At 43.7% G+C, this 27,210-nt stretch overlaps 1 protein-coding gene across 8 annotated transcripts in view; it reads left to right on the top strand.

Annotated features, from left to right (window-relative positions):
• Positions 1 to 27,210, top strand: part of Mettl8 (methyltransferase 8, tRNA N3-cytidine) — a 130,903-nt gene that overhangs the window by 229 nt on the left and 103,464 nt on the right. For 2 of the 8 annotated variants that reach the window (XR_005502190.2, XM_039106364.2), the window contains exon 1: positions 4 to 4,674. The exons of 3 other annotated variants lie outside the window; for them this stretch is intronic. Coding sequence is in view for 3 of the 5 variants with exons in the window: in XM_039106364.2 (XP_038962292.1) it covers positions 4,651 to 4,674 (24 nt within the window). In the remaining 2 variants the exon portion in view is untranslated. Of the gene's footprint in view, positions 1 to 3; positions 4,675 to 27,210 lie in introns of those variants that run through there. 3 more of the 8 variants (XR_005502191.2, XM_063284404.1, XM_008761954.4) reach the window with 2 other exon arrangements.

The raw sequence follows: 27,210 nt of genomic DNA, 5'->3' as shown, positions 1-27,210 counted from the left end.
CCGTGGCTTTCCCTCATCAGCCTCACATGGGACGTAGTGGATGAGGTTGACTTACACATTTAGTTGTATAAACACTATGCTTGTGTGTTGTAATTAGTGGTGAAAGACGCTGGTTTTCCCACCAAAGTAGGATTGAATTTCTTTTTCCCAGAGGCCCGCCCTTGTGTGGCCAGCGGGGGACGCTGACTGGTTTTGTGGTAATTGCTGTTTTCTTCCTCCTTGCTTCCATTTTTTTCCCCCTTATAGGGAATAAAATATGAAATGTTTGCATTCTTATTGGATTGCCTAAGATAATCCAGGTTGACTTCTTTAAGTAAAAAATGACATTCTCTGTTAACTAGCTCAGCCTGCGTGTTCACGATTGCCAACATACTAAAAATTTCCGTAACCATATACCAAATGCCACCGGTTACCTCATTTAAAACCCCTTTAGTGTGGTGTCTGCAGCTCCCACATAGACTTGGCATGCCTCTCTGTGATCTTAAGTGCTTAAAGAACAAGTCAGTCATCACACCAGCTTTCTGATGGCCAGAGAAGTACAAGACCAGATGAGTTGCTGGGTCAGAATTTAACCGTTTAGTATAGTTTCGTTGCTTTAAAGGGAAAACTCTTATTACCCTTGATGCATTTCCTTCGGGATCTGGCTTTTTTGTTTGTTTGTTGGTTGGTTGTTTTGTTGGAGTTTTTTTCCCTAATATTTCATGACCTGCTCATAGCATAGGGTGGAGTGAGTGCTTTGCATATTTTTAGAAAGCTCTACAATCGTTAATTTGGTCATTCATGAATGCAGCTGTCACGGAAACGCTGGAACCCAGAAAAATATAGCTGGATTTTCTTTGGCTGAAGCGAAATGCAAATCATTGCTGAATTGCACTCATCATTTCTTTCTTGTCTTTCTGTGCTCTCCTACCATGGCTGAGCTTTGGTTTCTGGACTTATTTTTCACATGACTTCTAAAAGGCCACTATACTTGAATATTAAACCAAAAACAATAGCAAGGAGTGGGCCTGTTGTGATCGTACCCTCTGCTCATTCATCACTTCCACATGTTAAGTCCCAGCAGTGAGTTATTCAACAGCTGGACACAGACCACCCCTCAGACACGGTGGCCATCCCCCTCATCTGCTGCTCCACTGTAATTGTGCCCTCTTTCTTGGTTTGGATCAAAGCACCTCAGGTTTCTACCAGATCTAAATGCTTATCCTCCTGGAACTCTGAAAGCTTGAGAAGTCTGTTCACATGCTTCTCCTTTACTTACACTCTTAGCTGGGTGGTACTTCAAGGCCAGTTGCCTCTCAGTGTTTTTCAGGTTTTCCTGAGTGGCATCAAGCTTGGTCCCTAAGTCATCATAGTAAGTGGTTTCTTTCATCATGTTTGACAGCCAGTGAGCCGGGTGGTGCTGTGGGGGAGCAAGAAGGGACTGCACAATGTGCACAGCTTAGGCAGTCCCCATTCTTTCTTACCTAGCATTCTGTTTTTTGTTTTTGTTTTTTTCTTTTTTCGGAGCTGGGGACCGAACCCAGGGCCTTGCACTTGCTAGGCAAGTGCTCTACCACTGAGCTAAATCCCCAACCCCTTACCTAGCATTCTGGAACATACCCTTCCTGTGGAATTTATCTTACCACTGAGGTCCCCAAGGAGAGTCATTAGATTGTCTTTGCTTCTCCCACAACCAAGTACTTTTGATTCTATTTCTGTCCAGTCCTTTCATCTCAGTAGTCTCATGCCTTCCCATTTCTAGCACGTTATTAATTAGCCTTCTGATTGTTCTTTTCTGCCTACACTTGGAGACTCTCCCAACCTGCCACAGTTTTTGGAGAGCGATTTCACTAATGCGCAAAGCTGTCACATCATTCTTAGTGGCAACCTATTGCAGAACATCTCAAACCGGAATCTGACCTAGAGTCTTTCATTGTTAACGTATTTTTAGTATGTTAAATATATGCAAATATAAAGCCATATGTAAAGTCCTATGCAGCTCTTATAATAATCAGGCATTTGTAGATTAAATGAAGCGGAACTATATGACCAGTAAATTCAAGTGAACACTTATTCTTTGTGAACATTGATACTGTTTTGCTGGACTTTAAAAGTTCAGAAAGCAAATCTGTCCTCTCAGTCTTGGCTCACTTCTCTTACATTGAGACCTATATATATTTTTCTAGTGTTGCAGATTACTCAGTGTTCCCAGTCTTCATTTAATCCATGATGAGACTTTCCCTTGCTCCGGGTGCCTTGACTTTCCTTGCTCTTCACTGGGCAGCATCATTTACATGCAATAAGTGTCCTAGTTACTTTTCTATTGCTGTAATGAAACACCAAGACCAAAAGCAACTTGGGTCAGAAAGGGTTTATTTAGCTTATATACCCTGAATCACTTGTTCATTGACACCAAGGCAAGAACTCAAACCTTGACAGGAGCTGATGTAGAAGCCATGGAAGGGAGCTGCTTACTGGCTTGTTCCTCATGGATTGCTAATCCTGCTTTATTATAGAACACCAGGGCCACATACACTGGGCTGGTCCCTCCCCCATCAATCAGTAATTAGGAAAAAAGACCTACCAGCCTGCCTGCCTGCCTACAGCCTAAGGCTGTGACCCTATAATTCAATTCCTCGTGTTGTGGTGACCCCCAACAATGAAATTATTCTCACTGCTACTTCATAACCGTCACTTTGCTACTGTTGTGAATCTTAGTGTAAAATCTCTGTGTTTTCCGATGGTCTTCTTAGGCGACCCCTGTGAAAGGGTTGTTTGACGCCCAAAAGGGGTTTCAACCCACAGGTTAAGAATTGTCATTACAGAGTTATTTTCCTCTATTGAGGTTTTCTTCTCACAGTTGATAATAGTTTGTGTCAGATTGACAGAAGACTAGCCAGGGTTTGTTAATTACTCACATGCAGTTAGTTGGGCAATGCACCTGTAATCTTAAATGTGAGACCTGAAACCCAAAACAGCAGTCAGATAAAAGGTGGTCTGGGGACTACACACACAGATCCCTAAGGGGTCATAGAGGACCGATCAGAGCCCCTTAGTGTCCTGTACAGGACATGGTGCTATCCTTTCCTTGCTACATTCTCAGCGTGTCTCTTGACTGTCTTTCATGTTTGTTCCTGTTCTAATGTTTGTCTGCTTGCTCAAGCCTTTCTGTTTGAGATTTTCTTCAGAGCTCTCCCTGCAATCTTCCTTTCAGATATTATGCTCAGGACCCTTCCCAGATGGCATAGTCCTACTTGGACCCTTTCCCTGACCCCACTGGCTAAGCAGCCCTGACTATGTCCCCGTGATACTATGCATATGCTTGTGGCACTACATTGAGATAAGCTAGGCAGAAAAATGAGCTGGGGTATCGTTCTGCCTCTTTAGAACACTACTTAAAGCATGTACATATTGAATGAATGCATGAATGAATGAATGAATGAATGGCCTACAAAACTAATGTGTAGAGCCTATGATCAGCAGGTAAGTGCTTTTAGCATCAATGAAGACTTAGTCCCCTCTTACTCTTTAAATTAGTAGGAAGCTCCAGTAGAAAGGAGAAATACAAACACCTCTGAATTCTATCTTTAAAGCAGGTATTTTCCAGCTGGTCGTGGTACTACACACTTTTAGTGCTAGCACTCAGGAGGCAGAGGCAGATGGACCTCTAAGAGTTTGAGGCCAGCCTGGTCAACAGAGTGAGCTTCCAGACAGCTTAGGCAAAATAGTTAGATTCTGTCTTTAAAAAAAAGTAAGCTTTTTATATGTCGTAAGTTTATTTTTTTTTAAATATGTAGAAGGTAAAATAGTGTTAACAGATACAATTTACACTTACAGATTCTCTAGTTTGGGGAGCAAAAAAATGAATATTGGTTCTTTTTTGTTCCGCCCCCATTCTTTGTTTAACGTTAGCAAAATACATCTTATCCATGATATTTTAAAGATTAGAAAATGTGGATTTGGAGGTTAGGAAAATGCTTTCTGTTTATATGATTTGCTTTTTTGTTGTTGTTTTTTAAAAAAGTGATTTAACTAAATATTAAGCACTCAGGCTAGGCCATTGGAGGCCATTGTTCCACAGTTATTGTCCTCTGTCTGGGCTGGGACCTGTTTTGGCACAGGGTATAACAGTGATTGTGATCAGAGGATCAGCTAGAGCAGTTCTCAGCCTGTGGGTCATGAACCCTTTTGGGGTTGAACCACCTTTTTACAGGGGTCGCAAATCAGATACCCTGCACATCAGATATTTCACATTATGATTCATAACAGTAGCAAAATGGCAGTTATGAAGTAGCAATGGAGTACTTTGTGGTTGGGGGTCATCACACCATGAGGAGCTGTATTAAGGGTGGCAGCATTGGGAAGGTTGAGGACCACTGAGCTAGAGAGTACTCAGTGTTACACGTAATCATTATTGGTTGAAAACACAGATTTCTTAGGTAATAGAAATAAAGCTGGGAGCCCCACTTTAGCCGGAGTGGTCAGAGAAGGCCCCTCTAAAAGAGGAGCTTTCAACAGTCTCAGGAAAGAGAGGGCATTGTGACTCATGCTTGGAATCCCAGCACTCAAGAGGTTGAGGCACAAGAGCCCGTGTGAGTTTAAGGCTACCCTGGCTTAGAGAATGGCGCCGTGAGACCTGTCTCAAACAAAAGCAAGCACCCAGGCAAAGCGATGATCAATTACGGGATTCTTAAGGTTTGTTCTAAAATGTCCAGAACACTGGTTTAGCTCTTTTGTATACAGGAGGGAGATAAACTCAGAGAAGTAGGCAGGGACCAAGCCATGTCCAGCCTTTCAGGCTAAAGGAAGGAGTTTGAGTTAGTTCTGTTGAGACAGAAAGCCACAAGAGGCTTTGAGGAGGTGGGTAGTATGTTGTAGTTTGTTTTAATGACGTCTGTTTGGCTTTAGTGTGAAGACTGCACTGGTAGACCCAGCTTCTTAAACTGGATTCCACCTATTACGGGATCACATGTCTGAGTGTGGGGGCCACCAGAAACTTGGCAATAGTAAAAGGTTTCTGAATGCACAACCAAGAATTAATTAGAAAATCAAATGCGTGTTGAATCTGACGGGTTTCTGGCAGTACTTGTGTACGTTACAGCCTTAGTTCTGAACACACAGAGTACACACTTTACACTACACAGGCTGTTACACCACAGAACACACTTCCTGAAAACATTAGTTCAGATGCAAGGCTATCGTGTACTGTGAATTGCAGTGTTTGGAATGTCTATACAAGCTCTTCTGTTCATAATGGTTTAAATATGGAAAACAAGGACTCTTTGTATTTCCCTACCATCATGCCTCAGCATGTGAGGATCAAATTATTATATCCTTAGACTATTCGGACTTAGAACATTTGACTTAAAACTTGCCGTTCGGGTTGCAGACTTGAGTTTCATAAATTGTGAAATGAGTTTTGGCTTGTGATTAGGGCAGAATTTCCAACAATATCTGAGAAGGTCCTAAAGATGCCTCCTGCCAGTTTGTACTAGGAATTTATGCAAAGTAGTATTCTCAGCAGTGATAATTACAAAGTCTGTCAACTCTGGAAAAAAACTTTGAAGATGGTCTACATCTTATAATATCACTCGGCTAAGATTTAGTTCTTTCTTATTAATTTATTTGTGTGTGTAGCATGTGCATGCATGTGCATGTGCAAATGTGTGTGCACATTTATGAGTGTGCATGTTTTTTCTCCCTAATTACCTTTAAGGCGGGGTCTCTCATTGAACCCAGTGCTCACCTATGACAGTCTGTCCATTTCTGCTCCCACTTTGCTGGGCACAACAGATATGCACAACCATACCTTGCATTTTTTTGTGTGGGTGTGAGGATCCAAACTCAGGTCTTCATGCTTGCACAAGCAGATTCCTTATACTCACCGAGCCATCTCCCTAGCACTGAGATACAATTATTTCTATTAAAATACACAGGCTGGGCTGGACATGTATTTAATTCTAATATTCCTTGAGAGGCAGGTCTCTGTGAGTTCCAGGCTAGCCAGGAATCATGGTGAAATAAAGTCTCAAAAACAAACACAAGCATATCTATATCATTGGTATGAAAATTTGCTTTCATATTAATTAATTTTTATTAATTTAAAAAAGTCTCACTGTATATGGTTCGGACTGGCTTCAGTTTTACTGTGTAATTCAGGCTGGTTTTCCTGAGGTCCTGGTTGTCCTGCCTCAGCTTCCTGAATGCCGAGAATGGTACATTACCATGCCTAGCTACTGATGTATTTCAGAAGCACAGGTAAGAGGACTTCTGATGTAATGGATATTAGGGATGCAAAGAGAAATCAATTGTGTGAGGCCGTGGATGTGACTCAGTTGGTAGGGTGCTTGCTCTGAATATAGCCCTGAGATGGCTTGGTACTGTACAGAAAAGCAGCTTTTAACTTAAATCAGGTAAAAATTATTTTGAATTTTTCTGTGGTATTAAAACATTGTGATTCTTGTTTACGAAGCCCTAAATCCCAGTATTTAGGAAGTAGGAATAGATGGAGTTCTGTGAGTTTGAAGCCAGCTTGGTCTACAGAGTGAGTTCCAGGATAACCAGGACCACACAGAGAAACCCTGTCTTGACTCCCCTCCCCCTCCAAAACACAGCAACAACAAAAACCTTTTAAAATGTGTCTTTTCCATTTAAGTCTTTAATTAAATACAGGACTGATGTAAGCTAGTGATCCATTTTATTATTTTTCATATACAAGTAGTCACTTGTCTCGGAAACATTTGTTATGTGTTATTGACTAGTCTTCATTTCTATGTAGATCATCAGTGTTAGGTCTATTATACATCAAATTACACATGTGGTAACTTTATCTTTTGTTCGTATAGCAAAATAATAATAAAGAAGTTTATTTAATTCCTACATATGGAGGCTGGAGGTCCAGGATCCTTTGGCTGAATTTGTGTGACTTCTTGGAAAGCCACCCTGGCTGCATCACAACATGGTGGGAACATGAGTGAGAACCAGAGATCATAAGGTAGCAGGAAGCTAGAGGTTTAGGGGCCACCCTTGCTCATTTTCTATGAACTAGGAACTGAGCAAGTTCTGGTGAAAACTATATTAGTCCTTCCCAGGAACAGTGCCTCCAGCAGTCCACTCACCTTCCACTAACCCTGTTCTTAAAGGTTCTAATGCCTTTCACCACTTCATACCAGGAATCAAGCTTCCTGTGCACGAGCCTTTGGGCACCTGAGCCATGTTTAAGGCACAGCACATGGTCGGCTCTGTTTCTGGCCTCTGTTCTGTTCTATTTTTCTCTCTCTGAGCTAATAGCTGACTAATTATTACAGTCAGTTTTGTAACAGAGCTTGACAGCTGGTGGGGCAAGGCTTTAACTCAGAAATGTCTCTCTCGCTCTGTGGGTTTTTTTTTTTTTTCCTGCTATTTGTACTTTTCATTTTAAAACCACTTAAGTTCCACAGTAAACCTCACTAGAATTTAAAAAGTAGATTTGTTTTTTATGTTATTTTATGCGAATGAATGTTTTGCCTACATGCATGCCTGGTGCCCACTGAGGTAAGATGAGGGCATTGGATCCCCTAGGACTGGAATTATAGACAGTGGTGAGCTGTTCTGTCACTTCGAGAAACTGAACTCAGGACCTCTGCAAGAGCAGCAGGTACTGTTAACTGCTGAACCATCTCTCCAGCTCCCTCACCGGGATCTCAAACTGAAGAGCCTGGAGAGCCAAGCCTCTTTAAATTAGTCCAGAAACATCCTTTCCTTGTTTCTTTACATCATCTTTAGTTTCTTTGAAGTTTGATCGTTTTTCCTCCAAGGACTTAAATATTTTGCATGTTTGAATATCATATTTTAATAAATACTATAAATATATATATGCATATATGTTTGTTTTGATTTCTTGTAACAGGAACTCATTATGAAATTCCTGGGCCTCAGACTTAGTCTTCCAGCCAAAGTCTCCCCCATGTGGGATGACAGGCATGTACTGCCATGCCTGGCTAAAAATTATGGTTCTTAATTTGATCAACATTTTGTTTTACTATGTAATGTATTTAGTGGGGTGTGTGTGTGTGTGTGTGTGTGTGTGTGTGTGTGTGTGTGTGTACTTGTTTGGAGGCAAAAGACAAGTTTACAGGATGTGTTCTCTCCTTCTTTGTAGGTTCTAAGGATCAAACTGATAATCAGGCTTGGTGGCAAATGCCTTTACCTGTTGGTCCAATTGCCCCCTCCCCTTTTTTTTTAGAATTACATTTGTTTTGGGTACATAAACATGCATTTATCTTCTGTAGTAGAGCAACTTTGCCAAACTTCCTGTTTAATTGTAATAATGGTCACCTGTGGGTGTCCAGAGTTTTCTCCAATGTTGATTTCCCTCTGGAAACTGGGAGAGTTTTGTTAATTATCTGCCCTTCGTCTTTCATTTTTACTACCTCTTTTACTGTCTTTACCCAAATTTGCAGTTGAGTTTCTACTCTGGTAACCATACTGATAATTCACTCTAGTATTTATAAAGACAATGGCTACTTCTGAGGATAACATTGCTACCAGCAAGAGGTCTTGATAGGGTTCATTTCCTCTGCCTCCTCTGCCGGTTAAAGTTAAAAACAGGAGAAACCTCAAGTGCAAAAGGTAGCAGCAGAGAAATCTCAACACACAAACAAGATCGGGTAGAACCAGCAGGTGAAGAAAAGCTTGTATTGGGCGTGAGGAAACACCCATGTAGGGGGCACAGAGAAAAGGACCTCTGCCACTCTGGAGAACAATTCAGAGAGCTATGTCTAGTCTGTTCCCAAGGTCTGGGATTTAAAATCTCTGAAGGGTCTTCCTCCCCTAACTTAGGGTTGGTCAGTTTGTAGAAAGACAGAATGGCTGGTTGGCTTAAAACCATGTGTAAACATGTCCTGGTCTGCTAAGATCTCCCTGTGTGCCGGCTGGGGTCCCTTAACGTCGTGGGGTGCTGACGGCTTGGCTCGTCTTTTATCAGGTTAATAAAATTCTCTCCTGTTCCATTTTGACTAAAGGTTTTGCTTATTTGGTCAACTAGACATTGAATTTTATCCGTGCTTTCTGTGCCTATGCTGCAGCGGTCTATGATTTTTCCCCTCTATTTGATAGTGTAGTAAAGTTAGACTTAAATGAGTTCATTTAGATAACTGTGGTGACATATTTTGTTTTTGTGCATTGTGGTCTTTGGGTTTCTGCTGGCTCCAGCGCTCAATCGGGTCTGAAATTTTGGTTTCTGAAAATTTATTTCTGGCTTGCTGGCTCAATGATGTATGTCGTTAACATAATATATATATTTTTGCTTGTTTACACAGCATTCGGGGGAGATGTTGCATAGCAGAAAGCCTTCTGAGGCATCGAGTTAACCAAATTTCCAGAACTAAACTCCATTTCCTCATATTTTCTTTTTAACCGTTAAAGCTTTAGTCAACAAAGAATAGAATCTAAATGCCCCTTGGAGCCCCTTCAACACTGCACAAACAATCCCACTCACTCGGCTGCAGAGGACTGTGTAGCGAAAAGAGCATCATTGCAGGCATGGAAGGCCTGTTGTCGTGCCAGCAGCTCGCTTACTGAGATCTTGACCGAGTCGTCTGCTGAGTGGCTACTTTAGGACTGAAGTGAGATCGCATATGCTCACAGATACAAGCATCATGTGAGGGCAAAGGATGAGATGCAAACACGATACCTAGTGCATTCTCTTAGAGAAGGCACAGCAGGAATAGAGAGGGCTTAGTAGTGCACACTCGGACTGTTCTTTTTAGGGTGATAAACTATTTTATATAAAACTATAATGATGGTATACATTTGCCAAAACTAGGATCCTTACATTCCAGGAAGAGTAGGGGAAAGGGGAGGGAGAAAAGGGAGAGGGAGCATGCACTATGATCAAACCCAATCTCTTGTATATACTGTCTACTCTGTCCCTGAGCCATGCCGTCAGCCCTGGGTCAAAGCTTAAGGTATACATAAGGTAGGGAGAGTAAGGGCAAGATGCAGGCCACGAGGAAAGAATTTAACTATTTATGCATATATGCAGAGTGGGCTGGGAATGTGTAGCTCAAGGATAGAACACTTGCCCAGCATCCATAAGGCCTCGCGTTCCATCCCCAGCACTACAAACCACTCCCTATACAGAGCATACAGAGGTTCTCCTGCCAGGGGCCAGGAGGTGAGCAACTCTGTAAGACTGGAGGTATTGTCATGGTTGCTGGGGAGACACGGGAAGTTCTGCCATAAATTCCCTTCCCCTTAGGGACCCCTGCTCAGGTACAGCAGGATCCTTGACAACACTGAAAGAGCAGCTGGGGAAGGCAAAGGTTGAAGTTCATTAAGTGTACACACTTGAGATTTAAATATAGACATTAGGAAGATGCACACATTTTGGTGTCTAAAATGGCTGTGTATGTGCTTCTGTGGGTTTCTTAATTGTTCAAGGGAGTAATTTATAACAGTTTGAATATTAGGCAAAGCTTAAGATTTAAGTAGAATTTAAATAAGTAAAAATGGACTAGGTCTTGGGAGGCAGAGGCAGGCAGATCTTTACGAGTTCAAGGCTTGCCTCTTCTACATAATTAGCTCCAGGCCAACCAGGGCTACATAGTGAGACCCTGTCTCAAAACACACACGCACATGCATACATTTCTTAAATATGTTACTTATATTCTTTTTTTTAAAATTTTATTTATTTTATGTATGTGAGTACAGTGTTGCTATCTTCAAGCACATCAGAACTCATTACAGATGGTTGTGAGCCACCATGTGGTTACTGGGAATTGAACTCAGGTCCTCTGGAAGAGCATTCGGGTGCTCTTAACCACTGAGCCATCTCTCCAGCCCTGTTACTTATATTCTTAAAGAATTTCCTTTTATAAATGATATTGTAAGATGTTTTAGGAGGTTATAGCTGAGAGGCAGGTATTAACACTTTTTTTGGTGGTGGTGGGTGTTTTGTTTTGTTTTGTTTTTTTAGCACAGGGTTTTTCTGTGTAGCTAGGGTTTCACTATGTAGCCCTGCCTATCTCGGAACTTGCTCTGTTGACCAGGGTGGTCTCAAACTCAGAGATCCACTTGCTTCTGCCTCCCGAGTGCTGGGATTAAAGGCATGTACTACCACCACCCAGCAGTACTAATACTGTTCAAGTCAAGGTTATATTTGGCCCTGAGCAAGAATAGTTTTGATTTTTAACATCCTTGCCTGACCAGTTTTTTGAAAAGGCAATGTTGACTCCATAGGCAACCTGATTCCCAGTCAGTAGGCAAAGCAAGCTAACGTCAGGGTGAGGGTTTCCTTCCCATCTTATATCCCCTTTATTTCTCTCCCAGTCTCTCTACATTGCCTCTGTGTGAGGTGACAACAGAAGCCATTTTTCCGTGGGCATTGGCATCAAACAGCTATTAATAAGTAGTGGTAATGGGAACAGGGTTCCCTGGATCAAAGTGGAAAGGTTTAGGTAAGAAAACAGGGAAGCTAGCTCTATGCCTCTAGTCATTAGAGTCAGGGACGCTGCTGCTGTTGAAAATGAAGAGAGAGAGAATGGTAGGCTCAACATTGTTATGTTAGAGAAGAGTGGCAGCTTCATAGAAGGGAGCAAACTGAGGTTACCCTTTAGAATGAGAAACAGATTCATGGCCACAGACAACCAAGACCAGGCCTTGAAAGGGAAGAGCATTGGAAGAAATAGCCACCATGTGTAGCCTGACAGAAGTCCTAAAGAGTCATACCCTTCCGTTCTGGACACAAGAGGGAGTTTCTGACATGTGTAAGAGTTTTTTGGAGGAGGATGGGAAAGAAGGCAATAAGTTCCATACCACATGATCTAGCCTGGCGTAGCGCAAGTGAGAGCAGTCACAGGGAGAACACAGATAAGATTGAAGCCATGATTCAAATTTGCCTTGGTCTTGGGAAGCAAGTGGAGAAACTTGGCTTGACTTCCCCAACCTGCAGTCAGTGCTCTTTCCTAAGAGGAGAGACTGAAGGGGGCGTGGCCTGGTCCATGTGGGAGGCTGCAGTTCTCCAGCTACCAGGTTCAACTTCTAGTTTGATGGAGACATGGATGTGTACAGACGTAAACATTTATAGCCACAGATGGGAACTGGTTGGCTGCTTGGTTGGTCGTTTACACGTATTTGCTTCCTTTTCCAACCAAGGGGGTACAGAAGAAAAGACAGCCTACTAGCAAAGAGCATACTCACTCAGCAACCAGACTCTAATAAAAGGAACAAAGGCTCTTTGGAGAAATGGCTGGCTGTAGAGTCGGATGAAGAATAAACAAGATGAGCATATGGCATCCGGCAATGTCAGGAAGTGTAAAGTGCTAAAAACAGAAGCACACTGATGGAAGTGTATCAAAGGATATGTGTGCGTGTGTGTGTGTGTGTGTGCGTGTGTGTGTGTGCGTGTGTGTGTGTGTGTATGTGTGTGCGTGTGTGTGTGTGTGCGTGTGTGTGTGTGTGTGTGTGCGTGTGTGTGTGTGTGTGTGTGTATGTGTGTGCAAGTATTTGTGCACGCGTGTATATGTGTGTGTATGTTTGTGTGTGTGCAAGTATTTGTGCACGCGTGTATATGTGTGTGTGTGTGCGTGCACGCGTGTATATGTGTGTATGTGTGTGTATGTGTGTGTGTGCGCGTGTATGTGTGTGTGTATGTGTGTATGTGTGTATGTGTGCGCGTGTATGTGTGTGTGTGTGTATGTATGTGTGTATGTGTGTGTGTGTGTGCAAGTATTTGTGCACGCGTGTATATATGTGTGTGTGTGTGTGTGTGTGTGTGCGTGCATGTGCATGCGTGCTTATGAAAGGCAGATGTCAACTTTGGGTGTTGTTCTCTATTTTAGTAAGGGTTTCTTTGCTGTGATAAAACACCATGACCAAGAAGAACTTGGAGAGGAAAGGGTTTATTTTTTTCAGCTTACAACTCTCTGGTCACAATCTACTGCTGAATGAAGTCAGGGTAGGCTCTTAAGGGAGGAACCTAAACAAAGGACATGGACAGGTGCTGCTTACTGGCTTGCTCAGCCTGCCTTCTGAAAGCACCCAGCCTAAGGATAGTGCCACCCACAGTGAACTGTGTCCTCAACCATCAATCTTCAGTCAAAAAAAAAAAAAATGCATGATAGGCCAATCTGGTGGGGCATTGTCTCAATTGAGGTTCCCTCTTCCCAAATGACTAGCTTGCGTCATTGACATAAAACTAGCCACACATCTTCTGTCACACTCTGTGTTTTGAAATGGGGTTTCTCTCTTGTTGTTTTGGCCACGCTGTCTGGCCAGCATATCTCCAGGATCCACCAGTCTCTGCCCACCGAGTTCTGGGGCTACAGACATGCACTGATGCACCCACATTTCACGTAGGGGCTGGAGGTTCAAGCCCAGGTCTTCGTGCTTACACAGCAAGTGCCTCACCCACTGACACATCTCCTCAGCCCCAGCTCCCACTTTCTTTTGGTTTTTAAATTTCTACGTTTTATTTGAAGGATATCACCCAGTATCCTAGTATGGCCTTTCCCCTATCCCTTTTCTGGTCTCTCATTTTTAAATAGCATATATTATTAGACATAATAGTGAGTTTCATCAAGCCATTTTCATGCACGTACATGCTGTACTTTAACCACATTCACCCCCGTTACTCCTTTTTGTCTCCCTCCCACAGCTGCTGACCTTTATCTCTTCCCAACCAACAGCCCCTCCCCACCCCCACTTCAGTAGTTTTTGTTTTAACCCAGTAAGTTTTATTAGTGGTGTTACAAGAGTGTAGGCACCTCACTACTGAAGAAAATGTCTTTCTCCCTCACCAATCATGAGCTGTGTATAAATACTCAGGGAAGAGTGAGGGGACCTGTGAGCCCCTCCCCCTCCCATGACACAGGCTGATGTCGTGCACCTTTTGTGCAGACAATCACAGCTACTGTGAGTTCAAAGCTGCGGTTGCCATGCCGTGCCTAAATTCAGCACTACCACACCCTCCCATTCACTTAGGGCTCTTACAGTCTTCCCATCCCTTACTCTGCCGTTTTCCTGAACCTTAATGGTGGTGGTGGTAGGGTGTGATTCAACTCTCCCACCTAAAAAATATATTAATTATTAAAGTGGAAGTGACATGGAGGTCAAAAAAAAACAAAAAACATAAAAAAAACCAAAACTTGGTGGAGTTAGGTCTCCTTTTTCACCTTCGTATGCATTCCAGAGATCAAGCAGAGGTCACCAGGCGTGCACAGCAAGCTTCTTTCTCTGCCGAGCCATGTCACCAGCCCTGAATGCCCCCCTATGACCGGACATCCGGCAGTCATTTATTCTCAGCACGTTGACCCGTTAAGGGCCTGCACTGTCCTCTGACTGTGCAAAAATAAGCTTCTCCGACTGAAGCTGACGCCAGCATTAATCTGAGTGCAGACCATAGTGACTTCTTTCAAAGAACAGTACAAAGGGAGAGGGGTGGGGGAGTGACACCTCAGCAAGGGAACAACTCATCAAGTACGGACTGCTTCAGCTGGACATCAAGGTTAACGGCAGTGACAGCCACGCTGAGAGCAGCGCTCCTGATGTGTTGTGTCATGTTGTATCTAGCATGTACTAAGGCCTGGCTTTACTCCCCAGCCCCCAAACAAACCCAAACAAACCTCATACCCTGACCATAGTCCTGAGAAAAATGTGATAAATGTCCACCAAAGACATTCTCCAAAATACCCCTCCTCAAAACACCGGACCCCGGATACGAAGTCTTCCTTTCAGAAGCAGACCTGGGAGACACGGCAGCCAGTTGTAATGTGGCCTCCCAGCTGGAAATCTGGGAGGGAGAAAGGACATTGGGGGAAAGGAAGGAAACGGGGATGAGGTCTGAAGTCCGTTGATAATGTAGTCCATTGTTGTCAGTGGTAACAAGTGCACCAGACTGAGTCAAGAGCTGAATGGGGGGGGGGGGGGGGGCTATGGCACATGTGCAGTCACTCTGTATGTCTTAGAACAGTTCCAGACTGTGATTTAAAATCTTGTGGAGCAATTGTTTAAACTATTAAGACAAAGCTTCAATAAATTCTTTAGAGGTCCAACTGAGATGACACCAGGGTGAAAGGATTTAGAGCAACGTAATACATACTGCATCTGTTTATCGTCACCACCTTGCTCTTTAGCTGCTTAGGGCATCTCTGTAGTCATAGCTGAATCTCACTGCCTCGCTCCTCTTCTGCATATTGATTTTGGGGTTGGCATGTCAACAGAGCTGGATCCTCAATGCTTCATTCCTAAAGGAGAAAACAGCAAGACTGTAAAGGTTCATGAGAAAGCAAGACCAGAACTCGAGAACCACCCCCACCCCTTAAATGTGTATGAGTGTTGTACTCTGTCATGAGTGGTGTCCGTCTGTCATCGTGTGTGCGCCTAGCGACCAGGTTGGTGACAAGAAGGCCCTAGATCCCCTAGAACTGGAGTTACGGACGGTTGTAAGCCGTCATGTAGGTGCTAGGAACTGAACTCATCATCTGCAAGAACAAGTGCACCTTACCGCTGAGCCATCTCCCCAGCGTGAGAATTCTTAACTTTAGTTTCCTGCTTTGTGAGAGGCAGTGACTGAGTGAGGCCAAAGCCATGGAGCCTGGCAGGGCTGTCTTTCTAAGAGCATAGATAAGATTCTGAAGTTGACTTTTTTGGTCTTTAGCAGATTTCTGTTTAAGATCCTTTTTTTTTGTTTGTTTGTTTGTTTGGTTGGTTGGTTGGTTGGTTTTGGCCTTGCTGTTTGTTTGTTTTTTTGCCACAGGGTCTCTCTATGTAGCCTTGGCTTTCCTGGAACTCACTCTGTAGATCAGGCTGGCCTCCATTCTCAGTGATCCGCCTGCCTCTGTCTCCTCAGTACTGGGATTAAAGATGTGCGCCACCACCTGGCAAGATGTCCTATTTTTTGTTTTGGTTTTTGACTCAATATCTCAGATATGTGGTACTGACTGCTGTGAAACACACCTTTGTGGTCCAGGCTGGCCTTGAACTTGCAGCAGACTTCCTTCCTCTGCCACCCAAGTGCAGGCGTGAGCCGGAACTCAGTGCCAGGCATATAAGGCAAGCCCCTTTACCTGCTGAACCAACCGTCTTGTCAGCCCCTTTTTTCTTTTTAAAAGTTTTGAGACAGAAGTTCAGCTATGTAGCCCTGGCTGGCCTGGAGCTCAGGACCCTTCTTCCTTAGCTGCTGGAATCCTGTGGTTATCAATGTGGTACGCCATGCCTGTTTTTTCATGGTGCTTTCTTATTACACCTTTAAGTTGATACACAAAGTCCCACAATGTCTTTGATGGAATATATTCACAGAGCAGTTTCATTTTGATGTTTCTATTTGGTATGAGGAAAGAAAGCAATGTTTTAGTCAGGAATTGTCTTTTTCAGCAAGCAGTTCCAAGAACCAGTTCCCAAATTCCTCCCTGAAAACCAAAAGGAAAATGAAAGGCCTGTGATTGGAAGTTGTCTTTCTGGAGATGCCCAGCAGAGGGCGGGAGAGCTTCCCCGGGGCTGGCTTCCGCTTCCTTGCAAGGCTGGGCAGACCTGACTAGGGCCATCTGTGTTTGCAGTCTGACGATTAACAAGTACTATAAATGAAATGATCGTGGTGCCTCAGAACCACAGTTGCTAAATGAGGAGAGAAAACAGCATAATGGCAAATGGCGGTGCAGAGCTGTGGTCACCAGGGGACAGGAAGGGGAGGGAGGAAGAGGGAGGCACGGAGGCATCCTATGCCTGGTACAAAAAAGTGGAAAAACAAACAAAAACAAACAAACAAAAACAAACAAACAAATAAAAACAAACAACAAACAAACAAAAATAGTGGCTGTAGCTACAATGGCAGGAAAAGTGTTTAATGATATTAAATATCCTATTTGATTGTTACATGATAAGTGTTTAATATAAAACGCTAACTACCCTATTTGATTGTTACATATATGTGTATAATTTTGAAGGAAAAACAAAAGACAAGGTAGCAAATGCCTGCTATGACTGGTGAATAGGAATTTTCTAGATCCCTGGAATTTGACATCCTAATGGGGCTTCTGCGACCTTTCTAGAGTGAGTGCCACCTAGTGCCCAGGCCAGCTGCTTCCCCCTCCTTCTCTCTACTCATAGAGATCATATAGAATGTATATACTTCGTAATTTTAAAAATAATTGTTCTGTAAGTACAAGGGTACTTTGAGAATATTTTTGTTGTTCTTTGAGAGGTGGAGACAGGAAGATGAGTTCAAAACCAGCCTTGGCTATATTGCAATTTCGAGGTCAGCCTGGGTTAGGCCAGCCTAAGACCCTGTCTCAAAACAGATCACAAACAAGCCAACCCTGGAAGGAACATTTTAAGGTGTGTTGAGATCATCCATGAGGCTGAGTTAGGAACCATCTTCCTAGACAGGGACTGTGTATACGTGCATGTGTGTATTCCATTTCCAGAATAGGACCATTCAGAAGTTTTCCTTCCTTCTTTTCTCCGTTACCTACTCAGAGAATGTTTTTCTGTATTAATAAGTTTAAGGTTTTAGCAACATTTTGCATGGATATTTGGTTTTCCTCTGAAAGAGCGTACCCCAAAACGGGGAGCCGCGTCTCTCGCTCCGATCGCAGGGAGGGGTGCCCCCAGGAATCACGAGGAGCCATTCTTGATGTAACAGCAAGAGGTAGCTTTATTAACGAGATCCCGGGTCTTAGCGGGATCCCGGGTCGACACGTATCTCACACAGGAGACAGAGGAATCGACCCCGAGCTTCCAAACTCGGGGGTTTATATAGGGGAGGTAAGGGGCATTCGAGAGGTTACACATGATTGGTCAATTCAAAAGGTGCACGGTTACTTTCGGCTCGAAATGACATCAGCAAGGAGTATGTGTTATCTAGCAGCTCGGCAGGCAGGTAGGGTGGCTCATCTCACTCAGGGGGGTGAAGGAAGGGGAGGGGGTGGCTATGGATGGTCAGTGTCCTTGGGGCTGATAGCTGGTTTGGCAAGTCCTATCTCTGGCTCTCCCTCAGGCACTTCCGGCCCTGCACATCCGGACTCTGACAATGAGCAACCTTTATGAAACTCTAGTTCTGCACCTCTCTATGGATATGCATTTAATAATTTAACCAGCACTATAAAAATAACTATTTATACTTTTCCAGCATATGTATAAACAGTGCTGTGACAAATTTTTAACATATTCTGATTATTAACAGATCATCTTTCTAAAAATAAAATTTTCTATCATGTTTTGCCATGGTGGTACATACGTTTAATCCCTGCACTATGGAGCCAGAGGCAGAGGCCTAAGCAGATTTCTAAGAGCTTAACACCAGCCTGGGCCACATAGAGGGTTCCAGGCCAGCCTGGGCTACATAGAGACACCGCTCTCCACAAATCTGGAAATAATCTGATGGACAGTTTTTTTTGTTTGTTTGTTTGTTTGTTTTTTTTGTAGGTGGATTGAAGCTTTTTCCACCTTGTGTGGTTTTGTAACACATATCTTGGTGTTATGGAAAATATTAGTTCATCAATTGTAGTGGGTCCTCCAGATATTGACACATTTCATTGAACAGAAATAAAAAGTATTTTACCCTTAGCATAGCAATGCACAAGTATTAGAAAGCTGCTCCCTCCCAGTGGTTGACACACACTTACTAGAATTTTATTTATATTTTTTGCCTAAAAGCTTGAATTCTATCAAAGACCATGCACGGTGTCTGTTATTTTCCTGACAGGCATATCTGTTTATTTTTTGGGAAATGACAAAGTAAAAATTGTGCTCCAAGAAGACACTTTTTATGGCTTCATTAAAGAGATGTGTGAGGGGGCTGGGGATTTAGCTCAGTGGTAGAGCGCTTACCTAGGAAGCGCAAGGCCCTGGGTTCGGTCCCCAGCTCCAAAAAAAAGAACCAAAAAAAAAAAAAAAAAAAAAAAAGAGATGTGTATCTGGTTCCCCTGAGAGGATACAGTAAGTGAAGGAGGAGACAGTGACTCACAGTGTGGTTTGTTGCCTCTGCTTCGGTTCAGGCCAGCCTGTTATCACTGTGGCCATCACCACGTCTGTACCATGTACATGTGTATGTCACTATGTCTGCACGCCATCAATGGACTATGGCAATTAACAAAAGGTAAATCACGTATTAATCTTATTATGATAAAACTCTGACCTCAGAAGATTCTCGATGGGTCCTTAAGGCCTTCAGGGACCACCCTCTGAGAACCTGAGTTCTTAGTGGCTCACAGAACCTGTTCTTTACCTGTGTGACTCAGTTCCTGTGAAACCTGAGAGAGTGGGTCTTCTAGGGAGTGTGAGAGAAAGTTCCTCATTCCTAAAAAGAGACAGAAGAAAGAAGTGGTCCTTTTCTTTCTCTGGAGGTTGCCATGTCAATGTGAGAGCTGGAGCTGCTGCAGCCATTTTGTAACCAACAAGGGCCCTCACCCTGAGGATAAAGAAATCTTCAAAGGCCTGTGGTCAGCGTGGGAAACATTTCTGAATAGCATTTTGCATGTGTTGTGGGAATGGCTCTTCAGGACATTAGCATATTTTTACTGAGGTCATTATTTCTGCTTGCTTTCTAAGCATTCCTTAGGTTTGGTAATAAAACACCCTAATAGTTTACAAGTATCCCCACCATTTTCTCATGCACTTTATGCAGACCTACACATACGCATGTGCAGATGTATCACTCTCCCTTGTTGTCTTGAGGCAGGGCCTCTCACTGAACCCAAATGCCACTGTTTATTCCAGGCTGACAGGCCAGTAAGCTGTCTGCCACCTCCCGCCTGGGATTTCAGGTGCACACAGCCATGCTGACCTTTCACCTGGGGTCTAGCTCAGTCTCCCTGCTGGCAGAGCAAGCGTCCTTACCACTGAGCCATCTTCTTAGCCCTGTCTGTCTTTTCATTTTTCTATAGTTTAGTATCAAGTTTAAAATTTTTTTCCTCCCCACTTTTTAAACATACTTGTAATTTCTCTAAACCTATTAAGTTATATTAGGAGTTAGAGAGATGGGTCTGAGGTTAAGAGCACTAACTGTTCTTCCAGACTTCCTGAGTTCAATTCCCAGCACCCACATGGCAGCTCACAGCCATCTGTAATGGTTGCTTGCCCTCTTCTGGTGTGCAGGCATACACGAAGACAGAACACTCAAGTACATAAATCAATAAATCTTTTGTTGTAAAGAAAGACTAGCTTTTTTCAGTCTAATTTATTTACTTATATTTATTAGTTTGGTAGAGGGGTGTGTCTATGTGCCCCGGCACCGGCGTGCAGGTCAGAGGACAACGTGCAGGAACTGGTTCTCTGCCGCCATGCGGGTCGCAGAGATGGAACCGGGACTGGTGACTAGTGGAGCCTTCACCGCCTTAAGGCGTGATTGCTTTATGTTCAGACTGTAATTTGCCCGCAGGTTTGATGTTGCGTGTGGAGCAGAGAGGAACCATTTCTCCCAAATGGCAGGTAGCCCATTTTCTTAATGTACTTCTTTGAATAAGCCATTTCTACCTAATTCACTGACTCAAAATACTAGCTATTTCAGGCGGAAATTTTATATGTATTTTGATCAGTTTCTGGACTTCCCGAATCTGTTGCTTTTGCTGTGACAGTAGAGACATGGCCAGGACTGGCTTTTTATAGGATGCTATGAGGTCTAGCAGAGAAGCCCACTCACTGCACGGCCCAGAAGCCCCACTGGGTCTCGCCACATTGCCCCTTTCCCCTCTATTGCTCTCTTGGCACTTCCCGTGTGCTTGTTTCTTCCAAATGAACTTAGTTTACTTACAGTACACGTTTAATTCCCCCCAAAACACTTTCAGAATTTTGGCTGGGATTACAGTAATTTTATAGATGATTTTGGAGAAAATTTACTTTTTTTTCTCTTTTACAGCCACGAGTCTTTACTTCCGGAAGTTCACACTCTTGTCTTTTCATTTCAAAAGTTCTCATTTGTGCCTCTTCGTGAAGTAAAACAGCTTTCTTTTACCAGTCCTATGCGCTATTTCTTGGTTGACTTTGTAGAGATCTTGCCCTGCGTGTGTGGATATATGTGTGTGGATATGTGTGTGTGTGTGTGTGTGTGTGTGTGTGTGTGCACGCGCGCGCGCTCCTTTTTTTTTTAAAGAACATTTCTTGTTTATTTGGTTTGATTTGGTATTGGCTATTTAAAACAGGACGTTTTAGAACCCATTTTATGGACCAGGCTGCCCTTGAACTCACAGATATCCACCTGCCTCTGCCTCCTGAGAGCTGGGATTAAAGGCATGCACTAAAGGACATTTTAATAAACACTCAGCTCAAGATGGCTTCTTCAATCAGAGGCGCACTGTCCTTTGTGGTGTTACAGTGTGTGTAAGGTATGACTGTTGGAGGCTGTTTCAGGAAGCAGAGCATAGGAGGAACCGCTGCCTTACCTGAGCTCTGGAGGCGGTTACTTTGGGAATTTGCAGCAATAAGAACAGCAGCAAAGGATATTGTCCCAGTGCCAAGAGCTTGCCCAGGCTGACGCTATGGAAGGGAGGACTAGCCTGCTGAGGGCAGCTCAGGAAAAGGGCTTTCAGAGCTCTCCCGTGGGAAATCGTAATGTGACTTATGACCTATTGAAAGGGACTCTTACTTTGGTCACAGATACAGTTTAGTTAAGCAGTATGCACACCCACTGTGTTGTCAGGCAGCAGGGAGATGGCTGACAGGTGCTAGGTTTTGTTGTTGTTATTGTTGTTTTTAAAGAAGCATCATTTAATCAGATTGTTTTTGTGTTAACTAAGATTCAAGTTGCCCTAGGCAGTATGGATTGGCAGTGTTTCAGCTATCTGGGAAAATGAAATTTGCCAGCTTTCTAAGGCCATTTGAAATAAACAAACACATTTTTTTTTCATCCACATTATGGATTTAAAAAGCATGTGTGAACTAGCCTGGTATCTTAATTACCATTTAAAATGTTCCTATGGAGAGTGTGCTTCTCGGAGTGGAGATGTAGTTGTGTTGGTGTAGGAGTCCTTGCCTCGTGTGCATGAGGCTCTGGGTTCGATCCCCAGCCCCACTTGAAAGTGGGAACAGGACTGTGAGAACTTGTAAGTGGCCCAGTCCTATAACCCCAGCACTCAGGAAGTGGAAGCAAGAAGATAAAGTGCTGGGTCATCCTTGGCTACATGCAGTTTTAGGCCAGCCTCAGCTAGGAGACCCTGTCTCAAGGGAGAGAGAGAGAAATGCTTTAGAGCCTTTTGCTGTCTTACGGATGATTTTAGGAATAAGCCCACTCATAGGCTGGAGATTATAAAGACTTCTGTATGTGAGATCAAAATGGGATTAACAATCTCATCGGTCATGACGTTTTTATTCATGGACTTTTCTAAACGTTTTTGTCTGCAGTACTAGAGAGTAAGGCAACGGCCCCTCTGCGCTAGGCAGGTATTCCACCAACCAGAGCTACAGGGCCCCCAGCCCTAAGCTCTCCTCAAATGTACTGGTTGTTGTTTTAGCTTATATGGTTTCTTGGGCTAAGGTTTCTTTTTTTTTTTTTTTTTTTTTTTTTTTTTGGTTTTTTTTTTTTTCGGAGCTGGGGACCGAACCCAGGGCCTTGCGCTTCCTAGGTAAGCGCTCTACCACTGAGCTAAATCCCCAGCCCCTGGGCTAAGGTTTCTTATGTGTCATTGCCTTTGTTCTTCCCTGACTTGATTCATGGGCATCATCCCAAATGTGACCTTTCAGGGCGGCACATAAGTGATTGTAAAGTTTTGCCTGGAAGGTGTCTGAGGACAACACCCCCTCCCTCGGATGCTGGCACAGCCAGTGTGTTACAAGTGTTCTGGGAGACCAGAGCTTTTTCCTATGTACAGTTGCATTCCCAGCTCAGTGTCCCCATTCCGAGGACTCTCGGGGATGTCTGCTAAGATACATGCTTCCTCATCTTCTGTGTTATTCAGTTCTGCCCCTCCCCACCCACCAGCCCCAGCAGTCTATAATAGGCCTTTATTTTTCCAGGCTCCTAACTATTTTCTCATCTATGCGAGACCCACCTGATCTTCACCCAGTGCTCTTCCTCAGGGGAAATGGAACACAAGCAGCTGCGGCCTCTCTCTGTTTTCTGCCCGCGCTGTTGCAGCAAGAGACTTGGTATTACTGTCAGTTTGACTTGTCCCAACTGAGCCCTTCAACACCGAATTACTCACAGTGGTTGGTAGGGATTAATTATTCATTAATTTTATTGTGTTTCTTTCTCTTCTTCAAGCATTCAAAAATGTTCTGGAGGACAGGTGAAGTGACTCGAAGGAAAGGGTATTTGAACCAAACCTAATGATTTTGGTTCAGTTTCTGGAATCCACATGGTAGGAGAGAACCAGTTTCCAACTTCCCCAAGTTTCCTTCTTAGCTCTATATGCACATAGTACACACACACACACACACACACACACACACACTCACATGCGTGTGCACTCTAACAAAATCTTTTTTAAAAAGGAACAAAGTCCATTTTATACATGAACATATAGGTTTAAGTACAGTAAATAGATCTTCCAAAAATTCGGAATATCAGGCAACCAAACAGTAGGCTGTTCTTTTTATCAGCTTTGGCATTCTTCTCTGGCCTCCTTGGAAAGCTAGGACTCAATAGAGCTCTTTGAGCTAAGAAGCCTTCTGGTAAAAGCTTGGCCCTTTAGCCACAGAACCCGGTAGACATTCTAAGGAGAGCCAAACTGATGCTAACAATGGTAACATTTGGCCAGCATCAAACACCTGCCAGGAACCCAGCACTGTGCCCATCTCTGACACACCACACCTATACCTCATGGAAGCCTCCTGTACTGTGAAATCATTATATTGGCCACATTTATTAAAGGAAATTAAAATGATCAAAATATCATGCTGGAAGTTGTGGAGCTGAGACAATAACAGATCCCCAGATGCAGCTCATTGCAAACTCTTCATTGCACCTAACCCCACTTCCCAAGGGTCTCCTGTGCCTCTGCCCAACTCGGAGTAGTTCTACGTTAAAGAGAAGTAAGAGTAGAGTGTTCTGGAACAGAATCTCCCAACACCATACTCCTCAATGTTGAGAACTAAGGGACTGTCCAAAAGAAAAACATTCTCAGATTCCTGGGTTGACTTAAAATGTGTTTACTGTATTGTCTGCGAACACAAATCTAGGTATGTGCTCTTTGTGCACAGAACGCCTATTCAACCATAAAATTGGAATAAGCACAAACACTATGACAAAACCAATAAAACTCTAACAGCGTTATCCTGTGACTGCTGTTTTTCTAGGGAAGCTAGATTGCAGCTCTCATTGTAAGCAAGGCAATGGCCATCACCACACAGGTTCTTTTGACTTTGGCCCATCTGTGCTGTTGTGCGCTGTGTATCGGCTCAATTCCCTCACCGCCTCTCTCTATTCAGAATACTGCAGAATCTTTTTACAGTGCACTGTATTCTCAGATGCATCATTTACATATTACATCTGTGCTGCTTGTTGCCAACAAGATCATAAATGCAAACACAGGCGCTGAAACCAAGCAGTGGTTACACGTGTGCCCCTGTTGATTTCGCTTTTAGATTATTATCATAATAAAAACCCAGTGACATTATCATGGAACCTTTGTTTGACAAAACCTACTTGAGAAGACGTGCCAATGGGGGAACTTCACCGGCTGCCTTGCAGAAGAGGGAAGTAAGGTGGTGAATGGGAGAGGAGCTTTGAGCTTTTCTCTGTACCCAAGTGTTTCCTTTTCATAGATGTTTGTGGCTTTGTGGTCTTAGCCATGTTTTAAGAAAGAATCTCTCCCTCAAAACAGCACGCCCTCTCATTGTTAGTGTTACTGCTTTTGTTACTAGGAGACACAGGGTAGCCAATTTAGAAGGCTTAATTGCTAAACAGTTTCTCTTGTCTGTCCCCGGCCCCTTACTTCTGTTAAACCTGGGCTGCCACCACATCAAGTCCATCAGCCACATGTGCCTCTTCCGTGTGTTTATTGCTTTTTCTTACTTTCAGTAGTGGGAAATGAATTTGACCTTGGACATGTTGGATAAATGCCCCACCACTGAACTACGTCTCCAGCTCTTGGAGATTAAGAAAGAGTACAGAGACTTCAGACCAGCCTGGGTTTCATCATGAAACCGTGTATCAAGTGGGAATCCTGACAGATAACAGAAAGACAAAGCTGAGTTAAAGAACTATGGGAATTTGTTGGCTCAGTAGGGGTGAGAAGACAGAGGTGGGACTGGTTCCAGTGAAAATCCATCTGCATAATCGTGGGACATAACTTCTCATCACCTTCTTAGTTTTCCTTACTCATAATTGCCCTTCAGTTTGAATTTATATCATGTTCTGCTAAGGCCAAGTCCATTCATGTAAAACTCTTGCCAGTCTAGTTCTGGACTCATCTGAAGCCTCATGAGCACATTCTTTAAAAAAAAAAAATCCTTCTCTCATATATTAATTACATCGTGACCACAGTTTCTCCTCCCTCCTCTCCTCCCAGCTCTCCCAGACCCACTCTTCATCCATTTCTCTTCAGAAAAGAGCAGGCCTCCCAGGGATATCAACCAATAGGACCCAATAGGAGGAAAGGGCTCTCAAAAGCAGGCAGAAAGAGTCAGAGACAGCCCCCACCCCCACTCTTAGGAGTCCCACAAGAACGCCAAGCTACATATATGCAGACGACCAAAGTCGGACCTTTACAGGCTCCCTGATTGTTGCTTTAGTGTAGACGAGGGCCTCTGAGTCTTGGTTAGTTGATTCTGTGGGCTGTTTTCTTGTGTCTTTGGCACCTCTGTCTCCTATAACCCTTCCTTCTCTTCTGCAGGATTCCTGAGCTCCAACTGTTTGTCTGTGGGACTCTGCATCTGCTCCTATTGGGAGTTGGATGGAGCTTCTCTGATGGTTATTCAGTCTGCAAGTACAGCAGAATATCATTAGGAGTCATTTCGTTGACTCTTTCTTCTTTCTTCCTTCCTTTTTTTTTTTTTTTTTTGGCCAGTCATGCTTGGTTCTAGCCTAGGTCTCTGGGCTGTCTATCCTCTGGTTCCTCACTCTCCAGGCTGTGTAGTGTGAGGTGTGGGCTCCCTCTCCTGGTCTGGATCTTAAGTTAGATCAGTTGGTTGGTTACTCCCACAAGTTCTGCACCACCTTTATCCCAGCACATCTTGCAAACAGTTACAGATTGTAGGTCAAAGGTTTTGTGTCTGGCTTGGTGTCACAGTCCCTCCACTGGAAGCTTTGGTTACAGAAGAAGGCTGGTTCAGGTTTCTTATCTCCCATACTAGGAGTCTGTGTAAGTTGCAGGGAGTTTCCATTGACCTGGGTTTCTATCTCTCCCGATATGCCCCCCCAATTCCAGTCGTCTCCCCTCCCTTCATCCCCAACCCTTGTGCACACCTGATCCCTCCTGTTTCCATCCCTGCCTGCCCTGGTGCACCACTCCACTCTCTAAATCTATTCTATTTCTCCTTCCCACGGAGATCCATTCCACCTCCTTTGAGGCCTCCTTGTACAGTGTTTCTGGGCCTTCCTGGGCCCGTAGGGTGTAACACGACTACCCTTTAGCTTACAGCTAATATCCACGTATAAGTGAGTACATACCATGTTTGTCTTTCTGGGTCTGCTATACCTCACTCAGGATGGCTTTTTTCTTGTTCCATCCATTTGCCTGCCCTGCAAATTTCATGAAGTCATTTTTAAGGACATTTTTTAAACTGAGTAATACTCTATTATGTAAACGTCACCTTCTTCACCTACTCTTCAGCTCAGAGACATCTAGGCCATTTCCAGTTTCTAATGGAGCTGCTATGAATGTGGTTGAGCAAGAGTCCCTGTAGTCGGATGAAGCATCCTTTGGATATATGCCCAGCAGTGGTATAGCTGACTGAGAAGTTTGTACTCTCACCAGCAACAGTTGGGTTCCCCTTGTCATGAGCACATTCTTGTTCGTTTGCTTGGTTTTGTTTTTAGAGACAAGGTTTCTCAGTGTAGCCTTGACTGTCCTGGAACTCACTCTGTAGAACTCGCTGGCCTCAAACTCACAGAGATCTGCCTGGCTTTCCCTCCTGCGTGGTAGGATTAAAGGCATGCGTCCCACCACCTGGACATGAGCACAGTCTTTACTGTTGCCATTCTGGTCTTCTAAACTCCCACAGAATGGCCCATTAAGTTCTGCTTATAAGAGTCTAGAACTTCTCTACCCAGAAGTTCCGACCTCTTTCACATTCGTCCTTCAAACCAGTTCCCAAGGCCTGTGAACCACATGGTCAGATTCATCATGGTGGCTATTCCCACTTCTTCAGACCAGTTTT

This window comes from Rattus norvegicus, chromosome 3, assembly GCF_036323735.1.
Source record: "Rattus norvegicus strain BN/NHsdMcwi chromosome 3, GRCr8, whole genome shotgun sequence".
NCBI lineage: Eukaryota > Metazoa > Chordata > Mammalia > Rodentia > Muridae > Rattus > Rattus norvegicus.
The sequence above is the reverse complement of the archived record's forward strand: the minus strand, read 5'-3'. Positions and strand labels throughout refer to the sequence as shown.